This window comes from Chanos chanos, chromosome 6 (assembly GCF_902362185.1).
Source record: "Chanos chanos chromosome 6, fChaCha1.1, whole genome shotgun sequence".
Classification (NCBI taxonomy): Eukaryota; Metazoa; Chordata; class Actinopteri; order Gonorynchiformes; family Chanidae; genus Chanos; species Chanos chanos.
The window spans coordinates 32926301-32948212 of NC_044500.1; the positions used below are offsets into that span (position 1 = coordinate 32926301).

The window sequence follows — 21912 nt, forward strand, 5'->3', positions numbered from 1 at the left end:
TCAAGAGAATTGAACGCTGCTGCCGATGTTGAAAGTATGGGACACTTGAGGCAAAATGACTCCACCTGATTTTCCACCTGATACATCCACAGGTTTAAACATCATTAACAGCTGCTGTGTTTCCTGAGATAGGCTTTAGTGCTGGTAGTTCTGTGATATCCCACACAGTTACATTGCAATGAATAGGCTGACAAGGGATTACTCCATTAAAATGAGTCACAGTGGGATGTTGACACGACATATCTACTCCCACGGGCATTAAGGTAAGCTGCTGGGGACATGGCTAATAACAAGATCCTTTGACAATGCTTCCTCAGCTCATGTTTGGTAATACCTTTAGCGTCAGAGAAAAGCAAGTTTCCCTGTCACAGATTTAAACAGTGCTTCAGCAGGCAGGACTTAACACTGTTGTTAATGCATATGAGCAAAACCTGGGTTTTGGGAAAAAGTATAAATGACGCGAATTAGGTTTGTCAGAGTGTAGATTCTATTTGGAAACCAAGTCCAGTTCTTATGAACAACCACAGGGTCTGCTCAAGGTGAAACCAAAGGCCACTGGGGGAAAAGTGCAGCTTTGCCACAGGTACCAACACCCCCCTTAAAAAGAGCTCATACATTCACAGATAAGAAAGACCGAAACTATTGGCTGTTTGTTATGAACACATTCTGAAATTCACTGATTGCAATTCAAAGGTGGTCTGAACTCTCTGAGGTGACCCTATTGACCACCAATTCATCAGATATGTTTGTTTCAGAGAGACTTGCAAAGTTTGGGGGGTGATCAATGATAAGAGAGAGCAAGTCCCTTCAAAGTCACTGTTGTATAATCCACAGACAAGAGACTGAACACTATCTATTGCATCATATGTGCTTGTAATTTTCCATTTTTTTTCTAAAAAAAGTCATGTTAAACAGAAGTTACAGTCTTTAATATTCAGACATACAAAATAAATCAGTTTAATAATTCACTAAAAATTCATCATCTCAAATCCACAATGCACATTCTGCATAAACTGGATGTAAATGCCCACCATTCAGGCCCTAAACTGTAAATTATTTCAGTAGGTGTTAAAAAAATAATAAAACTTTACCTTGTTTAGTTGTATATTTCTCTGGTGTTTGTACCCCCTCTACAGGCTGTGATATTACACAGGGCTGTGGAGGACAGACATAAAACGTACACTATGAGTTTTGTTTTGTTTTTTTTAAATTTGTTCCTTTTTTCTATATCATCCTCAGATAAATAAACTCTATTAATGTTCACTGATCTGTTGTCAAAGATTAGTCCAATAAATATTTAAGTCACAAATAGTGTATTAATGTGTGGTTGTTTGCAAAACTGACAATCTCAGTCTAACCCAAAAAGAATGTTTGGACAAACACATAATTGTACACAATACAAAAATCTGTTTTTCCACTTTTTGTATAAGGAAAGCCACCGTATACCAAATAAACAGGAAAACCTGAAATTCCAGCATAGAAATTATGGTGAAGTCTGAGTCATGCATGGTCAGTAAGTCTAGACAGGCCAATATAAGTCAAACTGTTTTCAAAAATGAGGCAGGGACTGGCTCAAACCAGTGGAATATAAAGGTCAGTGTTTATGTGGACTGTCTCACCTAGAATTCAAAAGTTTTTGCAGACATCTCCAGCAGAGTGGCATATTTCAGAAATACATCTGCTTTGTTTAATCTTCAAATAAACTTCAGCAGTGCAATCAGTACTTTGTTCCTCAGCATCTGTGGCAAACAAATACCTAGTTTAAGTGGTCAAGACTGGCTTGATAATCACTAAGCACAATGAGGTGAAAGTCAAACTCTAAGACAATTACAATTAGCATCAGTCTTTCGTCGTGAACTAGATTATTCTTGGTGATTTTATTTGTAATCGATCATTGTTTATTACAAGTTAATTAATCACTAATGCTAGCTAAAGACAGCTAATTAGTAAGCAAGAAACTTCCAGCTTCCTCATAAACCTCTCCACATCAGATAAGGCGGCTTTAGTGACATGAGAGACCAACTGTGATTCTTTTGTTAAAAAAATTACTGAGTCAAGATAGACAAGTCCTTGCTGGTGTTTGCTTTGACCTTCATGTTTATGATTAAACTACCACCAGACCTTAGCGAGTTTGAAATCTAAATTTATTTGACACAGTTTCATTCCAATATCCATAACACAGATCAAAATGAAAAAAAAAAAAGCTTGGTCAAAACACAACTAAGGTACACAAAGTGTTTGTGACTCTTTGGCCATTATGGATGCTCAGAGTTAATGATTTTCCAGTCTTTCCCCTCCTCTTTTTCCAGCAGGAAGTGAGGTGGTAAGGGGTACAGAGACAAAACAAATCTCTTCACACCAATGGCCTCAGGACAACCATTCTCCCTGGCAACCTACAGGAAGCCACTGCCAGTTCTGTCCTTCTGCTTCTTTTGTTCCCCAAAAGAATGTTTGGGCGGATTTGGACAGACCCTGAACCACACTGAATAGTTGTCTACTACCCACAGCACCCTCTTTAAGCAGTGAGAGATCCAAAGAATCATGCTTAACCATTACAACATGTTATGTTCCTGCCAAATGTTCTCCTGAATCATGCTTTACTACTGTGAATATGCTTTGTTGACAACGCTAGCTGATGCACGCACAAATTTTTAATCTACTAAAATAATAATTCAACACAGTAAAACAACGCATTAATGTTACTAAGAGAAAATCAGTGAAAAATAACTGAAATTGGTTGTTTATACTATTTGAAACAGCATGTAGTTCTGCATGAGCCTGCAGCACATACATAACGCATCTCAAGGCAAATGGACGTATACAAACAACAACCACAACAGCTCCAGCAACAACAACAGTAGCAAAAACAACAACAACGACACTGCATGGTCAAATGTGTATATCACTCATATTTAATTGTGATTTTCTGAAGAGGTTGCTTCATAGGAGAAACATGAAATACATGTTAATGAATAATAAGGGATCTCACCCATTAACTCTCTTTATTTCCATTTGCTGACGGAATGGAACTGAGTTTTACTGTAAATGTTTTATTCATCACTCAACTCTAGCTTTGTCTATCTATCGTACTTAGGGAATCACAATGAACAGCCAAGGTTTCTGAACAACCTGCAGCCCAGTTTCCCTTCCTGTATTTACTTTTAGTAATTGTAGGCAGAATAGCACACTCCTCTTTTGAAATTATAACAAAAGTCATGGGCCAGTTTTCTGTGTTACCTTAAGCAAACAGGGGTGCACCATGCACAGTGACTCTTCAGTATGTGGGACCTGTCTTTGTCCTTGCTAGGCAAAGAGTTTGTACTTTGGGCATGTATCTTCTCTGACATATCTATATCCTATTCTTTTTTGTGAAGAACCTAAGACTTCTGAAAGAACAAAGGAGGGTCATCCAGGCACTCAAAGTGACATAATGTATTCTTTTGATGATTGTGGCAAATAGCATTGATGGGTGAAAGTTGGTGAGAGCCAGGCTGTTCAGTTCCTAAGACTTTGGACATCTCCGTAAATGAGAACTTTGGACTTCAGCCAAACAAAACCGCTTATAGGAGAACTAAACCTGAATGTTCAGTGCTAGAGAAAATGGCCTCATGTCCACATGTTACACATTAGTTGTCCATGTGTGTATAACATTTTGAACATTACCTCAAAATGTGGGCACTGTGCAACAGTGGACACATTAGTACACATGAGATTATTATTTGCTTGTAATAATCTCATGTGCAATTCTGAAATTATTTGCTTGTGTTTGACACATTAAAGAACCACACTGATATTCACTATCAGTGAATAAGAGCATTTTCCAAAGTTGTCTGTAAGAATTCTTTTGTTTAGTTTTTACACTTTTTTTATTTCATGTATTTAAGGTAGTAATGGTGACATTCATTGTTAATTCTAATTAAATGCTGTTATTTGAAGCCTGAACTGTACAGCTGTTAATTGTGTGATTATAGCCTAGAGTCCTCTTTTGACTGTTCTAAAAAAGTTAAAAGTGATGGCTGTGACACCATTCCTATTAAATGAGGAGACTATGAGTATTAATTGAGAAAGCCCTATAATGACTGGATACAGCCACCCTTGTAAAATGACCAGGGCAGGAACAAAGTTAACAATCACAAATGACTTCTCCAATTTTTAAAAAGAGCCCCCTTCCCCAAAAGAGCCCCCTTCCCCAATGCTACCCAAATAAGAGTAGTTGTGCATTAATAACAAAAAAGCTTATGCAACATAAACTACATAATGAGAAATCTAAATCTCTGTGATTGCACACACACACTGTGAACAGTTAGCAGTGAATTTGTCCTCTGCGTTTAACCCATCCAACACAACGTTAGTGAACACACACACCAGACGCAGGAGCAGTGGGGAGCATTCCTTGCATGTGGGGGGCATTGGGGTTAAGGGCCTTACCCAAGGGCACGCAGCAGTGGATGCTGCTCCTGGGAATTGAACTGGCAACCCTTCAGTCACAAGTTCTCAAACCTCTAGACCACGGCTGCCCACCAGCAAAGCAAAGCAAAGACTCTGAGCCTTACCGATAAAGGTGTATCAGTTCGGTTCAGATAGCAAATGTTTAACTTGTGGCCAACTGTATTTTGATAGAAGTTCAGACCAAGCTCATGAGTAGGATGTATAAATATTCTCACAATAATAAATTCACAATACATTACGTGTAAATATAGGCTACAGAATATCGTAGTCAATATGCAGACCACTCAGCATAAATTTTCAGTTAGGTGTGAATTTGGTACACACAAACACAGTCAAAAAATATAGGCATATATCTTTTACCTCTATCTTGTACAACGTATACCTGACTGCCAGTATCAACACAGACTGGTTAGTCCAAAAAAACAGACTTGACTCTAAGTCCTCAGGTTAGTACCCTTTTAAAATGCTGGCCAACATCTGTGATAGGTGCGTCATTTATTGCTCTTCAAATTGATTTTGGCTACATTTCCATTGTTTGCTTTTCACTCATCCGGTCAAAGGAAAGAGAAAACAAACAGTACATGTGGCACAGGTGCATACTGCAACTGAAACACAAAAATGTATGACAATCTTGTTACATCCAGCCAGCTCCTCTGTAGCAATGTGCTGATGGTTAGTTGTGTATAAATAGTACAATAGTTGAATATAAATAGTACAACGTGCTTGTTCAGTCTGCAGTGAGTCTTTACCAAGTCAGTTTGTGTTTGGGTTGCTCAGCCAAAATTTAGCGTGCGACATCCTAGGGCAGCCAAGGGTGACGGCCAAAGAGAAGGCGGGAAGAGGTTTCGACTCATCGTGGTATGCATTGTATATGTGGTAGCTGATAACGCAATAACAACTGATAAGGTAATAAATTGTAATGACCTGATAAGTATTTCGCTGATGATTTTCTTAAACCAGATAACATGAGCAATTGTGGGATAACAGTTAAAAAATCCTTTTATTTTTGTGTTGGGAGATGGATAGTTTAGGCCTATCTATCTATCTGTACAGAGACACACACATAATGAATATCCCCACTGAACAGGAAGTGAATCATCTTGCCTGATGCATTGATGATATAACATACCCAGGTATTACCGACAGGTTAATGACCATGCAGAAGGGCTTTTGCCCCACTCTCTAGTGCCACCTACTGCTCAAAATCAACATGCAGTCGCTCATAACTTTCATGGAGCTTCATTTTGAGACCAGACTGAACAAATAGCTGGAACATCTCCTCTGGATACTTTAGTATGTCAGGTAAAGAGAGAATTACATGATTTAAATATATATGCAGAAGCAAAATGTATTTAGGAAACATTCCATTAGATGCTGAAAAGTTGCATCTAATGCCAGTGATTGGGGTTAAGAAAGCTTCTTGTCTTGGTTTTCTGGTTGGAGTGGTAGCTGTCTGTGTCCACTGGCTGGTTGCAGGGTGAAGAAACTCCTGACCTTGGATAACTGGGTGCGTGAGTTTTTCTATTTTAGGCAAAAGAAACACATCCCTACATATGATGAAACCTTCTACTCTAGGCAGATTCTTTGTGGACTACCAGTACTTGCTGCTGAATTAGAACCTGTGGGAGCCATCTGTCTTCTGTAATAGAGAGCAGATCAGCACTCTTGAACTGACTTCAACATGGACTGTTTGTTACCTTAGGCAAAACTCTGGCTGCCTGCTGGAGATGAACTTCCAGTGTTGCTGACACTCCCATTTTCAAATCGATGTTACTCATAAGATGTACCAGGGTAATTTATCAAGATCCTTAATTTGCTCATGGATCAATGCCCCCTCTGTGGACACAACTGTTTGAGCAATTGAATGGTGAAATACTATCTGCAGGCTCTACCAGAACAAGGCATGGCTCCCCAACAGAGTCACCATGTACTGATGAGATAAGCAGCAGCTCCTGCTTTAGTAGAATCGTGACATCAGCCACGTTCTTAACATCAGTGCATAGTAGGGCAAACTGGGTCTTGGTCTCAGATCTCCTAGACCTGTTTCCACCATTTGTATCCTGCAGGGTTGGCATGCATGAGGATAAAAGTTTTACAACTCACTATATTCAAGCAAAGCTGTCTGCAGTGTCTGAAAACCTTCATTTCTTAAATCAGGGAACGGAGCCGCAGGGATCCCCCCAGTGACAATGCTGGACTATATCTCTCTCCCTCTCAAATATTGAGGTTAATTATACTATCCTTCAAAAAACACTTTAAGGCTTTTAACTTAGGCATAGTAGTAATCAGTATGATAAAACAAACTCTGCTGGATTTTGTAGTGACAGCTCAGAGTTTGTGACACAGTAACAGTAAAACAGTTTAAACAACTAGCAGGCTGCCTGATAAGGATTTGCTGTCACTTTGTTAAAACAAGTCCTCCTCAATAAAACTCTTTGAAAGAGTTTCTCCCTTACATTAAAGGGAAGAGTCTTCTGCATCTCTTTTTTCCCCCCTGCATAATCTCAAAAAACCTTTCACGTTGGTTTTGTTTTCTGCAGTGATGGACCAGTAATACCACTTTCAGAGTCATAAATCATGTGCTACACCACCGATTGTTGTCCCAAGTTAAAAAAAAAAAAAAAGAAAAAAAAAAAAGTTGTCCTCCCTATAAACTGTCAGAGGCTGACAGATCACATAATGTGTTACAGCTGATGTCCTTATGCTCAAGCTCAAGGTCATTGTCATTATAATTTGTGGAATAAGGAAAAGCATGAAGCCTCTGTGCCAGCCAGGGGTCAAACAAATTCCTCTGACCCATAGTCAGCCATGTTACCTGTTGAGCCACTGGCCCTGTCAGGCATGGAGCTGGACCAAAACGCAAGACACAGTGGGTGTGATAACAAAAACAGAGGACTTTACTTACAAAAAGTAGACAAATAAACAGGAACCAAAACTGGATACAAACCGTGCCGCCAATCAGTGTCTTCATATGAACACAAACAATAACAGACAGAGGACAGGGCAAACACTAGGGCTTAAATACAAAAGGAGAACTAAACTGGGGGAACATGATTGGAAGAAATTAACAGGGGTAAAACAAGGTTAATAAATGGAATAAACAGAATCAGGTGAGGGGTGGAGACAGACACAGAACAGGAGCACAAGACATTTCAAAACAAAAGTCCAAAACAAGGTGCAGGCTGTGACAGGCCCACTATTTGCTATATACAGGATAGCGTTTCTCCATTACCAAAGTGATTATATTTATAACTGTTGAATGCGTTTGTGCAGCTAGTCATCTGACATTAATGATGTGGGGAGAAAAGAAAAAAATATCATATAAATGTTATTTTAAAATAATTTACATTTCATTTCGGGGGTGTATGTGTATATGTGTGTGTGTGTTGTGTGTGTGTGTGTGTGTGTGTGGGGGGGGGGGTGCTCTTTTATTTTAGCATCAATCCTTCACTTATGTATAAGGGTAGTGGGACCTGAAAGACTTGTGCATAGAACTTGACATAGATACATGTGTCCATCATCACTGGTTCAAAATAAGGCATCTTTTAATCATAACTTATCTGATGTATTTTTTGCCATCTACAGACAAAATCTACTGAATTGCAGGGTTTGACAATAGATGCCAGCTATAAAATTGTAAAATCATTATGTCATTGTAACCTATGTTAAAGAGTTGCTTTAAAACCCATCCGGAGCAGCAGCTCCCATTTTTTACCTCACTTAATGTGGAAAAATCCCCAGTGAGACTAAGCACACAGTAATGCCAAATAGCAGACCACTACTGAGGACAATGATCTACTTAGCATTGGAGGTTATCCATTGTCCATAGCAGTGGGAGCTCAAATGGTCAGTTAAGCACCAAAGTGGTAAGAGCCAGGAGGCACCTTGAATAGGAAGACTTGGTTACATAGTAGCCTGACTACATGATGAATGACATGTACAAAATCTATAAAGGTGCGTCAGCCTGTAAGTGTGTCACCTTAAATGCCCCGAGGGCTTTTCATTTCCAGATCAGCAGTAGGAATGTTGGTATAACAAATAATTTGTTGGTAAATTCTTAAGTAATTGCTTTGTTTCCTTGCTTCAGTGCATGTGCCTCTAAAACGTACTTATTAATGAGAAATATGTTCAATGCTCTTACAGGACCGTCTCTCTTTATATTCCTATCCCATTTGTTCATTTTTTTTGTTCAAAGATTCTTACCCGATTTTCCCTCAGTTTGTAATGTGAAGTTCCCTGTACTACTGTAACTTCCCAATATTGCATGATTTCGGTATTGTTGGTATACTCCAGAAATGTGAAGACCAGGCATTGTGCCCCCTAAATACATGCACCATCAACCAGTTTCTTTTCACCCTGCAATCTTGAGCCATCTACATAGGCAAGCACTGCAGTGACACTGGAGTCACTGAAGGATGATGACAAGAAGTGTAACCGCTCTAGCTGTCTCTGCCAGACCACAGTCAGTTGTGTTCTTGTGTTTGTAGTGACATCTTACCAGGTCAGTAGATTCAAACTCAGGACCTCAGCACTGGAACACAGTATAGTCTGCTGCTGCACCACACAGGTGTCTTTTGTCCATTTGACAGTGAGCCTTCTGCAATAAATGTAGTTTTTGTGTAGATTAAATGTCGCTCTGTTCAATGTGGCAATGCGAGCTGCCTGAATGAGCTGCAGTGCATACTGAGGTGGACTGAAGGGTGAGGTCATCAAAGTTCCCCATGCTAATGTGCCAAAGTGGCAAAAAACATTCAGTTAAGGTGGGGCTTATTTGCCAAAGTCTTTAAAAGCTCAATATAAACAAGCTGTCATCTCCCTGCATGAAAAGAGAGAAACTTATGAAGGGGTGCTACATGAATTTATATTACTATCCATTTAAAAATGGTTTGATGTTTGATTTGAGGCTGTCTTGATATCTGTTAGTATTGCTTGAATTAACACTGACTTCCACCCTGTTTCAAAGTACAAAGTTTCAGCCTGTAGTGTTATCATACATTGAGAGAATGAAGTAGATATTCACCTCAGATACATGGCTGAGGTTCTTAATAGCAGGTTCCTAAGGTTTTTGTTTTTCTGGTGAGCAGAGATTCGTTGGTGTTACAGGAGATGAATGTCTGTGTATGTGGAAAATGGGTGCTTTGGGGTAGTGTTAAGCATAAGGAGTGTAAAGGCATCACCAAGTGGTGAAAAGCGCAACTGCAGAGTCTGCACATCCCATTTATATCAGATGCAGATATCTCCATGTTTCATACAGATGCTCAATAAAATACAACTTATGTATCATTGTAAAAGTCATACATACCTAAATTAAATATTTATTAAAGAGAGAAGGTCCTGTCTTACACAGAATTTCAGGTCTCTTTCCAAACAGCTTAGATGCTTTGACCATCATTATCTGACTCATATATATACAAGAGTGCCTGACAAAGACTGGGAAAACGACATTAGTGAACAATATTCCATTTCTAGCAAAGACTTGGTTCGTTGCTAGATTTATATGCAGTTCTCAGTGGAGCTATTTTTCGTAGGTAATCAAACTGATCAGTGCACTATATTTCTTTTTATCTAATTTGTGTGATATACTGTATATCACTAATGTAGAGCGCTTTACCAAATCTATATTTTATTGCTGAGCTGATTGTAGATAGTGTGCCATGAGACTGACTTCACCTCTGCAAACCAACAGGGGCGGAAAAAAAATCGATAAAGAAAAAAATGAGCCTGAGGACCTCACACCACTTTACAATTTCAAAATCTGCCTTTATTCCCTCTTCTAGTGCCCTCTAACCAAGGTGAAGATACACATTACTCAGAGAGGACAAAACAGAGAGCGAAAGGGGCGGGGGGGGGTCAACTGAGTACAGTGTGGTTTTCATGATGCTCTTTAAGAGTTCCAGCACCTAAAGCAATCCATTAAAACATTACAGAGAGAGAGAGGAAGGAATGTGAATGTAACATTCAAAATCTGATTTAAAAATATTTTGGAAGTGATTTAATGGTTGGTAAACAATATGCAAAAATGGAAACGGATATTTCTTGATATTTTTTGCTATGATTCATGTGGCATCTGACTGTTCTGAATGAGCACTGCCACTGTTGTACAAGTGCTTGGTTTAGTCATCAGCTCACATATGTCTTCAGAAAAAACTATGGTGATGTTATTGTTTGTTTGTCTCTTTATGTATGTATGTATGTATGTATGTATGTATGTATGTATGTATGTATGTATGTATCTATCTATCTATCTATCTATCTATCTATCTATCTATCTATCTATCTATCTATCTATCTATCTATCTCAGGTGGGAAAGTATTCGTTTTAAACCAATTTGTTTACATGATGGCTAAGGCTTATTTAGTTTCACTATGCTGAAGTACTTTTCATGATATGGGTCAGTGCTATAAATGAAAGAATGATGGTTCTGACAGTGTAAATTACATGCTCTCCAGGAGGACACATGCATGAGTGCATACCAGTCTCAGACAGGATTCTGTATCACAGAAATAACAAACACAGCAGTGGTCTTATCTTTTTTGTTGATGTACTAAATAAACCCTTTTATTGCTGAGTTAAATGAAGAGAATTCATACATTTCCCCACAATTTACATCTGTTATGATTGCAGGCCTCAAGGTGAATTGCAACCTTTCACTCAGTGTTATTTATGAAAACATCATGTGTTGTGTGCATGTTTTAAAGAGTAAATCGAACAGCTAAAACGATGTTTGAAATATTCAGAAAAAATATGATCATCCTTGGTCTTCCCTACGTTTCTCAAACACTTTGATAATTTTTTCTTTCTAATTGTTGTAAACATAGTATATTCAATGCAAAAATTAGGCATTTCTGTCTAATCATATGTTGCCTTACACATGCAACCTATTATTATGTGCTCTGTGCTACAGAAAATCTCAGTACCTCTGTTAAATTGCATAATTAAACGCATAAATAAACCTTTTTCTAAAATTATTATTAAGAATAAATAACTGCATAAGTAATTCAGTAATACTATACAAAGAGGACATTTCAGAGTACGAGCATCACAATGTGTAAATATGATGAATGTATCTAAAAATACTCAATTACTGACACTGCATTGTACATAAATTACACATACAGTAAACCAGTTTCCAGTTCCAATCTAATACAACAGGCCTAACCTTAGCTGCTTAAAATTGCTTTTGTATTACTAGTATTCAAACCCACTGATTCAGCGGTAACTTGACAATGCTGTGTAAAGCTACAAAAAATACCCTGCAAGTTTATGCACTTTTTAATGCTACTTACTTTAGGTCATTTTAAATCTGAACATGTTTACAGAAGGAATCCTTATCTCTATTTGAAGTGCACATGAATTCAAAGTGTTGCTGAAGTTAGAGATTGTCTTTTACTCTGCAATGGTTCTCTAAAGAGTGACAATGAGAGTTCTGTTGCTAGCAAAATGTAATGTTGCTACATCAGAGAGCAAACTTTGCTAGGACAAAATTCTTCCTATCGAAATCCTCTCTTTCGTGAACCATAACATTCCTTATGTCCTTCATTTACAAACTGCGTGAATATCCACCTGAATTATTAAAGCCCAACTCCCTGCGCAATAAGGATCTATTACAGATTGGAATAGCTAGAGAAACTCCTCCTCCTTAACATATAGAATCTCATGGGCAGCACTTGGAATTTGATTGACTCCTCCCACCACTAAAAGCCGGTCACGAATCACAATACTGGATGCAGAGCAGCGGGGTGTTGGCATAGGTGGAAGTCTTTCCCACTTGCGCTTCTCTGGATGGAATCCTTCTACAGAATCCAAAACAGAGGGTTGATGGCCTGTGAAAAAAACACAGAGCTGATGAATCATAGAAAGGAACATGTTTACGTAAACGTATTATAGAGGACAATTGTCCATGCCCCCTTAAGTTATGAAACACGTCTATGGCACATTTACATAGAATTCTGTCTCCCACGTTGTCAAGTAAGTAGATGGCCTAGTGTCTGTAATGCTGTCCATATAATACACGTACCAAGCCCCCCTGCCACAATCAATCTTCCCCGCACCATGGCTGCAGCAAAGTCAGCCCGTTTTGTCTTCATAGACACAGTGTCCTCTGATTTCAGCCAAACTCCTGTAATAAGAACATCAGAATATTTTAAATCAAAGCTCACATCATCATTTTCTTAAATTGTTGTTATTAGTGCACAAGCATACATCTACAATATTACTCTGATCTGATCTTGACATTTCAATGTATTATTTGAGGAAATTTACATTAAAGAGTGCAAAACAGCAGCCTAGTTATTCAAGGTGTTAAGAAGCCCCAGAGAAGTAATTTTAGGAGATCTGTATTAGAGATAGAACTATGTTCAGCAAGGGTATGATTTTCTAGTACAAGGGCTGTTTTTGGTATACCTTAAGCTAAATCACACCATTAAAATGTGAAAACTTCAAACTCTTCAGTAACTGGGACAAACTTGTTTTTGTTGATTGTGATGCTACCCAGAGATGATCGACCGAGCTGAAATAGCAACCTCCAGAGCAAAATCATTTTTCAGCATCATAATTTAGAACTAAAGCAGTTCTCAGTGTAAAACTATCCTGGTGTAAAGTAATTTCTGCAGTATTAACACATTAATCTCTACCAAAGGGAATGTCAACGTCTGCTGTGCGAAAGTTATTTTCTGTCCAGAGATAACACTTTCTGTGGGTTGTTACTAAATGTATCTTCAGCGCAAAAACACTTGTCAGGAAAATCTCGAAAGATTAGGACTAGTTTATAGCTAAATTACAGATGATGGGATGTTTTCCATTTGTGGTGCCCCTAATAGCTAAGAAAACACACTCACATTAATGAAAAGCGAGTATTTCTTTGAAAACCACTGAGTCAGAACACTTTAATTACCAGGCTTCCCGACTCTCTGTCTCTCAAATATAGAACTTCACTTTACATTTCATTATTCAAATTTACCATTCCATTCATCCTGAAAATACAGTCAAAATAATATAGAGTAGAAAGTAGAAAGCAGCTGGCAGCATGTTACTGCAATATGTACTGAATGTGCAGATGCATGCCTATCCCTCTCTTTCCCTCTTTCTCAAGCATAAAAATATACATACATGTGCATGTTTATTTAAGCCACTGTACATGTACACCATGTTCATATGTAACCATACTGTGCCACTTTTTGTGTGTGGAGGACATAAAAAATATTGCTCCAGTTGGTGCAGTGTTATTTACATGCTGAAAGCATTATATTACCTAAGCTTAATTAGTGTGTATATGGCATCAACTTGGCTTTGTAACAAAGAACACACTCCGTTTCCTTATGTCATGTGATTTTGCTATAATCTAACAAGCTCAAAGATAGGCAAGATGGAACAGTTTGAACAGATGGACTCAAACAGAATTAGCTAAAAGAAGACACAGCATGGAGGATATGGGATAGCAATCTGTTTCTGAATAGCATCATTTAAACCCCCCTCCAACCCCTCCTCCCCACCCCTCTGCCCCCGGTCGCCGCAATGCAGACCCACATCTTATCGCTCGGTTATATTAGATTGGGAGAGGGGTGTGAGACACTTTATTGCCTGCGGTGGTTCCAGGCAAAGGGAAATTAGATATCAGACTTAATCTCCCAGACACCCTCTGTGCATGACTCTCACACCTGTTGAGTGACACGCGGCCGTAATAGAATAATTAAAAAAGAGATAAATGATTTATGCTGCATTGTGCATAAAGCTCAGTGGTTTCAAAGTGACCTATTTGCCCACCTAGGAAAGCAAATGCCTTCAGGGTGTTGAGACTATGTGCCATTTACCCATCTGGCGGATCTGATTAGAAATGATCATATTCGAGAGGAAACTGTGGAGAGAAAAGCATAAGCTGTACCCAGAGAAAAATCAATAACTCATTTCAGCAAGTCTTACATTTTTCCAGACATCTTGCTCTCCTTTTTATGTTAATCTAAATTGAAATCAAATAAAATAGGCAGAGTTACCCCTGAATGCTAATAAAGTTTTGCTCTAAAGTGTCTTTGAATCCTATTTAAAAGAGTTTCTAAAACTATTTTCTTCCCAGTGTGTTTTCACACTTGGACCCTCTAACCCAGTTTGAGAACTAACAGTGGCTCACAAGAATTTTCACACATACGTGAATGCACCAAACTTATGCTGAGAGAACACGTACAAAACAAAAGACATGGGCTGTGTTCAGACAATATGTGAAAGCATTCTGAAAATGTTTAAGAAAATCAAGAAATGATTGTGTTTCACAATCATTATAAGAAACCTCAAACAAGTCTTAGCAAACCTTACCTTGGTTAGTGTCGAATATATTAACATTTTTGGTGAACTTTGAATTTTGGTGGATACCTCCTTGCCGGAGGCCTCCCAACCAGCAGAGGCATCCTGCGTTATCCCACACTACCCCTGAATATGACCTTTTGCAGGGCAAACTGGGGAGGGAACTCCAAGATCGGCTGTCCACGTCAAAGACTTCAAAGGCCTTAACAGAACGTTTGCACTGACGTCCCCCTAGAGCGCAGAACATACACTCAGTTAAAACTCAAACAGTCATATGCATGCATACACACATACACACACTCTGTAGGTGCTCCACCAACCTGCCACATAGAGCTTGGAGCCTAACATGCACACACTAGCGTCATAGCGGGGGGTGGGCATCGGAGGCAGGAGTGCCCACACATCCTTTCGGAGGTCATACTGCTGCAGAATGCTTCTGGGCAGTAGGTCTGCTCCCATCCCTCCGACTGCAAACACTCTGCCGTCTGATGGAAGAGCAATACTGTGAAATTACTACTGAACTTTCACACAAGCCTTCTGATGACATAACATTCTGTAGTGCTATCTATGATCTTCCATAAACTTTAAATCTTCAGCTCTTCTTGCATGAGATGAGGAAAAAAAAAAAAAGAAAAACAGCAAATATTAAAGAACAATAAAAATGCATTAGAGTATTATCATTTGAAAATTCATTTGACTACCCTAATGTGAAAGTAAATAAGTTTTGTAAGTATGTGCCAAAATGACCTTTGACAGACACAGCGAGCCCCATGGTTGGCTCCCTAAGCGAGCTCCTCTTTTTCCATTTGCCCTCCTCTGTATTGTACACCTCCACAGTCTTCAAAGGATGCTGGTCCTTTCCCACACCTCCCACCACCAGGAGTTGCTTGCCTAAGACAGCTACAGCTGCTCCAGCCCTGGGTGTAGGCATGGAAGGTAGACTGACCCATTGGTCGACCTCTGGGGAGTAGAGTTCTAGGGCAGTGCTTGGCTGTCCTGCTGCATCACAACCTCCCAGCATGTAGAGCTGGCCTCCAACCTCCACCAGCGAATGGTAGACACGACCACTGGATAGGCGTGCCAGGCTCTGCCAATGGAACTCATGAGCCGAGGGCACTGTCATTCTCCCCGCTGCCCACAGTGGCTCCTCACCATCAACTTACAGATACACACTGGTCTGGATGTTGAAAATGTTGTGTGGAAGGTCCTGATTGAAGTCCTGCTTCTGGTATCTTGTGTTTCCTAAGATTTGAAAGAAATAAGCTGTTACCATTTGAAGTATGACGTTCCTGGCATTCCTCGTGTTTCACTTGAACACAAAGAGACAGGTATGTTTAAAATGACGATAAATGAAGACCTCAGATGTTCCAGATACTGGCATGCATTTAATTCACCAGAAATATACGCTTTAAAAACAGCTGTAAAATTTTTATTCAGTGCTCACAAGCGCATGTATTTTGTGCATTTTTTTTTCAGGGACATTTCTTTTATCATCATCAGAAGAAGAGGGAAGAAAGCCTGGAACAACATTGTCATTGACGCAATTGATTTTACACGGCTGCTCTGCTGTGCCCTTCTTCAGCTGTGTACACAATTAGCCTGAAGTGGGCTGTTGTACCACAGCTTAGCATCCATCAGTAACTAGGCAACCATGTTTTCAACAACAACCAGTGCTCCCTCTCTTTTTTCTCAGCAACGGCACCCTTTGAAAGGATACCTTCACTGAGGACCATCACGAGGAAACACCAATTATGCTGAGCTTTTCAATGTTTTTCCTCAACATTATAGACCAAAAATGACACACATGACATTTTATTAGCGTCCTGTGTGTTCCGTCTGGTATCACATTGTGGGTATGTGTAGATTTTAATTACTAGCATAAAAAAAACCGTAACAAAAACACGTCAACATGCTATGGAAATGAAGCGCTCTGGATACTGATGTATTTTTAGACGCAAGTGTGAATATTCATAGGCACTCACTTAATGCAGAATTTTTGGCATTTTTTAGAGCTTTGCTGGTCCCTGGAGAGCTTCACTGAAAACTCAATTACCGAACGAAGCAGTTTGGCTGCTGCTGCTGCACCCTGAGCCATCTAATTGTACTGTAATAATGATTAGACTGGCTTATTACAGGTAGACAGCTCTGGGCCTCTGGTGATTGAGGATAGAGTGCTAAGTATGTGGGGACTCCTCAAAATGGTGAACACTTAATCAAGCTCAATCATGCTGTAAATGAGGTGGCCTCTCTCACTTACAGCTCTAAATCTCCACCCATCTCAAACTGAGCAGGAGATAGAAAACTATTCTCATTATCTCAGGCGTAATAATAGCCCTGGTCAAAAAAGAATAAGTGGGTCCAGAGCTCTTAATCCGGATAGACATTAAAACTATTTCTAAATTTTTATCAGCTAACAATTATATAGTTCACCATTGGTTTGAAATATAAAGAAAACTCACATCCATCATCACAGAAACAAAAATCAGTCTGTTACTGTGGATATCTTGTGCAAAACTATTTAACAACATAATGTATGTGACAACAACAAAAAGTGAGAAAGTTGCTGAAAGGAATTTCTATGGGACACATTGACTTAAAAGTGCAGAGGGAATAGTAAGCTCTCTCCCATGAGCTTCTACTGTTGCCCTTTTATCAAGCTCTCCATTTAAGTGTCAGTCTGTCTGTATATGCTTTTACTACTGTATCTAATCCATCATTTAAAGGCAAGCTGTCATACCTTTCAAGCACAGGAGACGGAAACATGAAAATGTAACTCAGGGAGAGAGGCATTTCTCAAGACTCCTTTTTTTTGTCCTTCCTTAAATTGAGTATGCAGAGGTGGGTTGCCATAGAAACAATGAGACATTCACGAGATGCGGGTAGCAAGATTCACGCGGAGTTACATTTCGTTCATCTCGTTCGGTCAAGAAATAAATACAAGCAAAACAAGGGACTGGTTTTCGCTCCTTTAACTTGAGCAGTCACACTCTTGTTAACGGAGCAGGACTGCTTTCTCCTGGCATGCTTTGCAAATCGCATTAATTGCAATCTGTAACTGATTTGCTTCACCACACGCCCCCCCCCCCCTTTTTTTTTTTTTAATTAACTGCATGAACAGCTTGAGATCAACAGCAGGCCCACCAGCGCCCACAGAGGTCATTTACAATCAGTGAGCATCCCTTTCAAACTTTTAATTAGTTCGTTAGTCTCCTGCTTTTTCATATACATAACTTAGACCAGAACTCCAGGTCCAATTCAATCCTTTAGCAAAGCTATTAGCCATGTATATGATCCAATAGGCTTTACTTGAACGCAGTGGTAGAGCACTTTCGTCCTCTTTTCTTTTGGGGTGTGTACTGCACAGTGGGTAATCATTTATTGACTTACATTTAATTGGCCTCCTCAAACTGTGCTTACGTTCAGACCTGCAGAGGCATTGGTTTTGAATCAAACCTATGTAATCAGCAGAAATTGGGAGCTATTTTTTTCAGGTTAGCTGTGACTCTCTTGAGTTTTCAAGACTGTGATGATAGTCACAGTGTTCCAGTCAGAGTCTAAGGTTTAGTTTAAGCATCAACAGCATGTCACAGCCGAGTCAGGATGGACCAAATCCACTTTCATCACTCCTGACTGCCATATTCTCTCATAGTACCCAGTGAGCCTGTCTATCCAAAATACAAGACTATGGGGGTGATGTCACCGAAGACCTATAAACTGTTACTGTCTCCAGGGCTAAAGATATGCTCTCTGCAGTGGAAATCACTGTGATACTGGGTGGAAATAATAACTGTACAGTTTGTAATTTACATTGAACCACAGAGCCAAATTTTGGGCCTTATCTTGCATAGTTAAAAAAACTTTTACAGTGATGTTATCTTGACAACATGCTGATATATACCTTGTTCTCACATTTCACTACAAGCACACCAAACCCAAACCTTTTTCAGATCATTCAGGCGTTCTTGTTTCTTTCTTTTGCACTTGTTTTGCACAGTGCTTCAGCATTGAGAAATTTCCTTTTTAATTCCAATACACTTTGTGTGATTTATACAGTATACAGGGTACTCCAGCATTAAATGCAGAGGAAGTGAAATTCACAGTGGAATGCAACTGATTCTGAGTCACTTCACTTGCTAAAACAACAAATGTACTTTGCAATTCACTGAACCACAAAATGGTTTAGTGCACATTACTCAGCAGTCCATGGGGCTCAGTGATCACTCGGATAATGAATTCAGTTAAAAAGCTATTTATCCTGAGGGACCAGTGCCTCTAGCCTGATGGTCAATACGTCAGTTGTGAAACTGGATCTTTTTGTTTCTAGACTGTGCCATGACCTAGTTTCACTCCCCCAACTGAAATTCATTACCTTCCTTTCTTTGACATTTTGTCTCAAATGAGCAAATGCATCTCTCCGCTTCTCCTCTGTTGTAAGCTCTGTCTATTTACATTCAGTGGTCAACAGCAATTGTCAGAGAGCCAGTCATTTCCATAGCAACCCTGGATTCAGCACTCAGGCAAGTAAAATGAGCATAAGATGATGCCATCATCAATGATTCATACTTGAATAGAACTAAGACTGTCAGTGAGCCAAATGAATAATTCACTACTGTGTTTATCGTTTGTTATTTTCTTTCTCTGAACTGTCTCATTTTCCATCATGTATGGTAAAGCTGAGTTCATGTCCTAGTCAACATGTTTCTTGTTAATTTTCTTTGCTTTCATCCCTTTAAAAAGTAATAATGGGTCGTCTCAAAGGCCTTCTTTAGACAGAATGGACTGGATTCAATTTTTGGAGCTGTTACGGTTCAGTAGAATTAAAATGCAAAGAGAATAATGAGTGAGAGGATGAACAGAGCATCCAGGAGGAAGATTAAAAATGGGAGCAGGGGATATAGTTGTATTTAAAGTATGAACCCACAGGTCCTACTCTAATTGTTGCAGAAATTCCACCGAACAATATGAACGTGGTTAAGCAGTAGAGCCTCTCCATCAGCAGAACAGTTATTCCCTCTGTGGTTTATAAAGAAGGATACACTGAAAACCAGTGGAGCTCATCGCTGAAACTTGGCAGTCTGTGACTGTACCAGACAGTTGTGAAGGGTGACTATTTATGCTACAGCAGTTTAAAGATACTCAGCAAACAGGAAAGCTAAAGTGTTTAAAAAATGCCAGTCATTCATTGCAAAACATTATTTTTAACCCTTTCAAGACAACGGGCAACTTTAGTAGTCTAATTACTAACAATTACCTGAAATCTGAAAATAGTGGGACAGACCATCTGATGTACTTTTATACATGTTTATATGTATAGTGTACATATAAACATGTACGTACATATGTATGTATATGTATAATGTATAAAAATAATTCAAATATATCAATGTTTTCCAACATACATCTTGCCGTTCAATAACAACACTACGAATCCCCCAATGCTGGCTGATTGTTTAAAGAGTTTTAGTTCAAGACAGCGATTAAATCCCCCAGTAACCTACACCTGGGAGCTATAGAACATTGTTCTCCCTTCAAAACAATTTTAAAACATATTAGACTCTCGCAAGTCCTGGATCAACCGTATCAAAACAGCAATATTTTGAATCGAATCACTTACTTTTCGGTTCAAAATCAGTGCTGATGGCTAGTTGTGCATCTCCGTAGGCGCTTTTCCTCGGTTGTGGGTGAACGCGGAAGAATTATCACAAAGCGATAATCCACTTGTGAAAAAGACACTCCCTTTCTGCTGTGTTCCCCTTGTTTTGCCATAACTGTACTACGAGAGCGCTTCACATAAGGACACTCGCTGTTTCTCCTCAGATGCTGAAAGAGATCAACGTTTCTGCTTGTTGTTTTTTTCCGCTCCATATAGGTCACATTTGAAATATTCATTCTAGCCTTTCATCATACTGTCGTCATTCTGACATTAATTTTAAAATGCTTAAGGCGAGCGCGTTTTTCTCTGATAACCCATATATATCTCGTTTCTGGCACACTGCTGAATTTAAATTTTCGGAAAAATACCAGGGCTATTTATTTTCTTTCATTTCGACTCCGCTGTTCACTGATAGAATAATTTTCAGACATGAATAGCCAATGCATGAAGGCCATTCCGAGGAACATTTAAAATGTCATCTTTTAAATTCATTCGTTCATGAGTATACAACTTTGAAGGCTCCATAAGCTTTTGATTTAACAGAATAATGACCATGTAAGAATACTGTTTTTGATGGTCCCTTGTACCCAACTACTTTCTTTTGCAACACTTGGCAAATTCAGTCAACAAACACCTCATGAAGCCCGTTCAGTGGTCATCTTAAGAAAGCAGTACATTTTTAGAAATACATATATCATTATTATTATTATTATTATTATTATTATTATTATTATTATGTGAAGAGGAAGAAGAAGAAGAGAAAGAAAAAGAAGAACTCCTTTTTTCAGGTTCAGCCTTGCCTACCACCATCACTTCTTAACTACAGGATTCATTTTTCTGTGCCTCCAGTGGCCTGCAGAGGACACTGGGGACCTAACCTGCATGTGCTGATAACAGGAGAAGTAATTACAGCAGGGAGCACTGGCATTAGAACGGTATCATATACACGCGCTCAGACGATGTTCCGGCAATTGCACATGTTCTCAACGTACAGCAGACACCCACTTTAAAACAATGACAAAACAGTAGCATCATTTTAAAAAAACCCAAAAACTTGGATATCACCCATTCTGATTCTCAGTTCATTTGGTGGGGTTTCACTGTAGCTGGTCTGTTTCTATTAAAAAATATTTGAACCCATCCAGCTGGTCGATCAATTATTGCGGTGGCAGAAGCGATATTCAAATTTTGAAGACTGATTTCTCACTTTGTGTTCTTTACAAGAACATACTGGAAGATTTATGCAACATGATAAACTCTTGGAATTATCTCTTTTAATCAACATTATTGGAACATCTGATAATGAAGGTCCTTTGTTAAATGTCATAGAATCAATATATATCAGGACATGTTTGAGCATCAATGAGACCTCATTTATCATCACACAGGACAATGGAACGGTTTACAGTCTGCAAAAAAAAAAAAAAAAACCCTCCACTGGCCAAAATAATGTAGCAGCTTTCAAGTACCAAAGTCTTCTTCAAAGTCTGACAATATTTGTTCCAAAGCTTACATC

The 21912-nt window shown here is 39.0% G+C and overlaps 1 protein-coding gene across 1 annotated transcript; it reads right to left on the reverse strand.

The window, feature by feature from the left end:
* Window positions 1–12070: 12070 nt before the first annotated feature.
* klhdc8a (kelch domain containing 8A) lies at window positions 12071–15866 on the reverse strand. The gene is made up of 5 exons (XM_030778702.1): window positions 15491–15866; window positions 15064–15228; window positions 14756–14974; window positions 12468–12569; window positions 12071–12273 (listed from the first exon to the last, which is right to left on the reverse strand). Exons 1-5 carry the CDS (start codon window positions 15864–15866, stop codon window positions 12071–12073), a joined length of 1065 nt encoding a protein of 354 aa, XP_030634562.1.
* Between the last annotated feature and the right edge of the window lie 6046 nt (window positions 15867–21912).

Bases quoted from the DNA above. Each gene is read 5' to 3' on its own strand.
- klhdc8a (XM_030778702.1), bottom strand. From the start codon at position 15,866: ATGACAGTGCCCTCGGCTCATGAGTTCCATTGGCAGAGCCTGGCACGC. The intron at 14,975-15,063 runs GTTGGTGGAGCA...TCTGCGCTCTAG, and splicing joins CTCCAAGCTCTATGTGGCAG to GGGGACGTCAGTGCAAACGT. The intron at 12,570-14,755 runs GTAAGGTTTGCT...TTCTTATTACAG, and splicing joins TATATTCGACACTAACCAAG to GAGTTTGGCTGAAATCAGAG.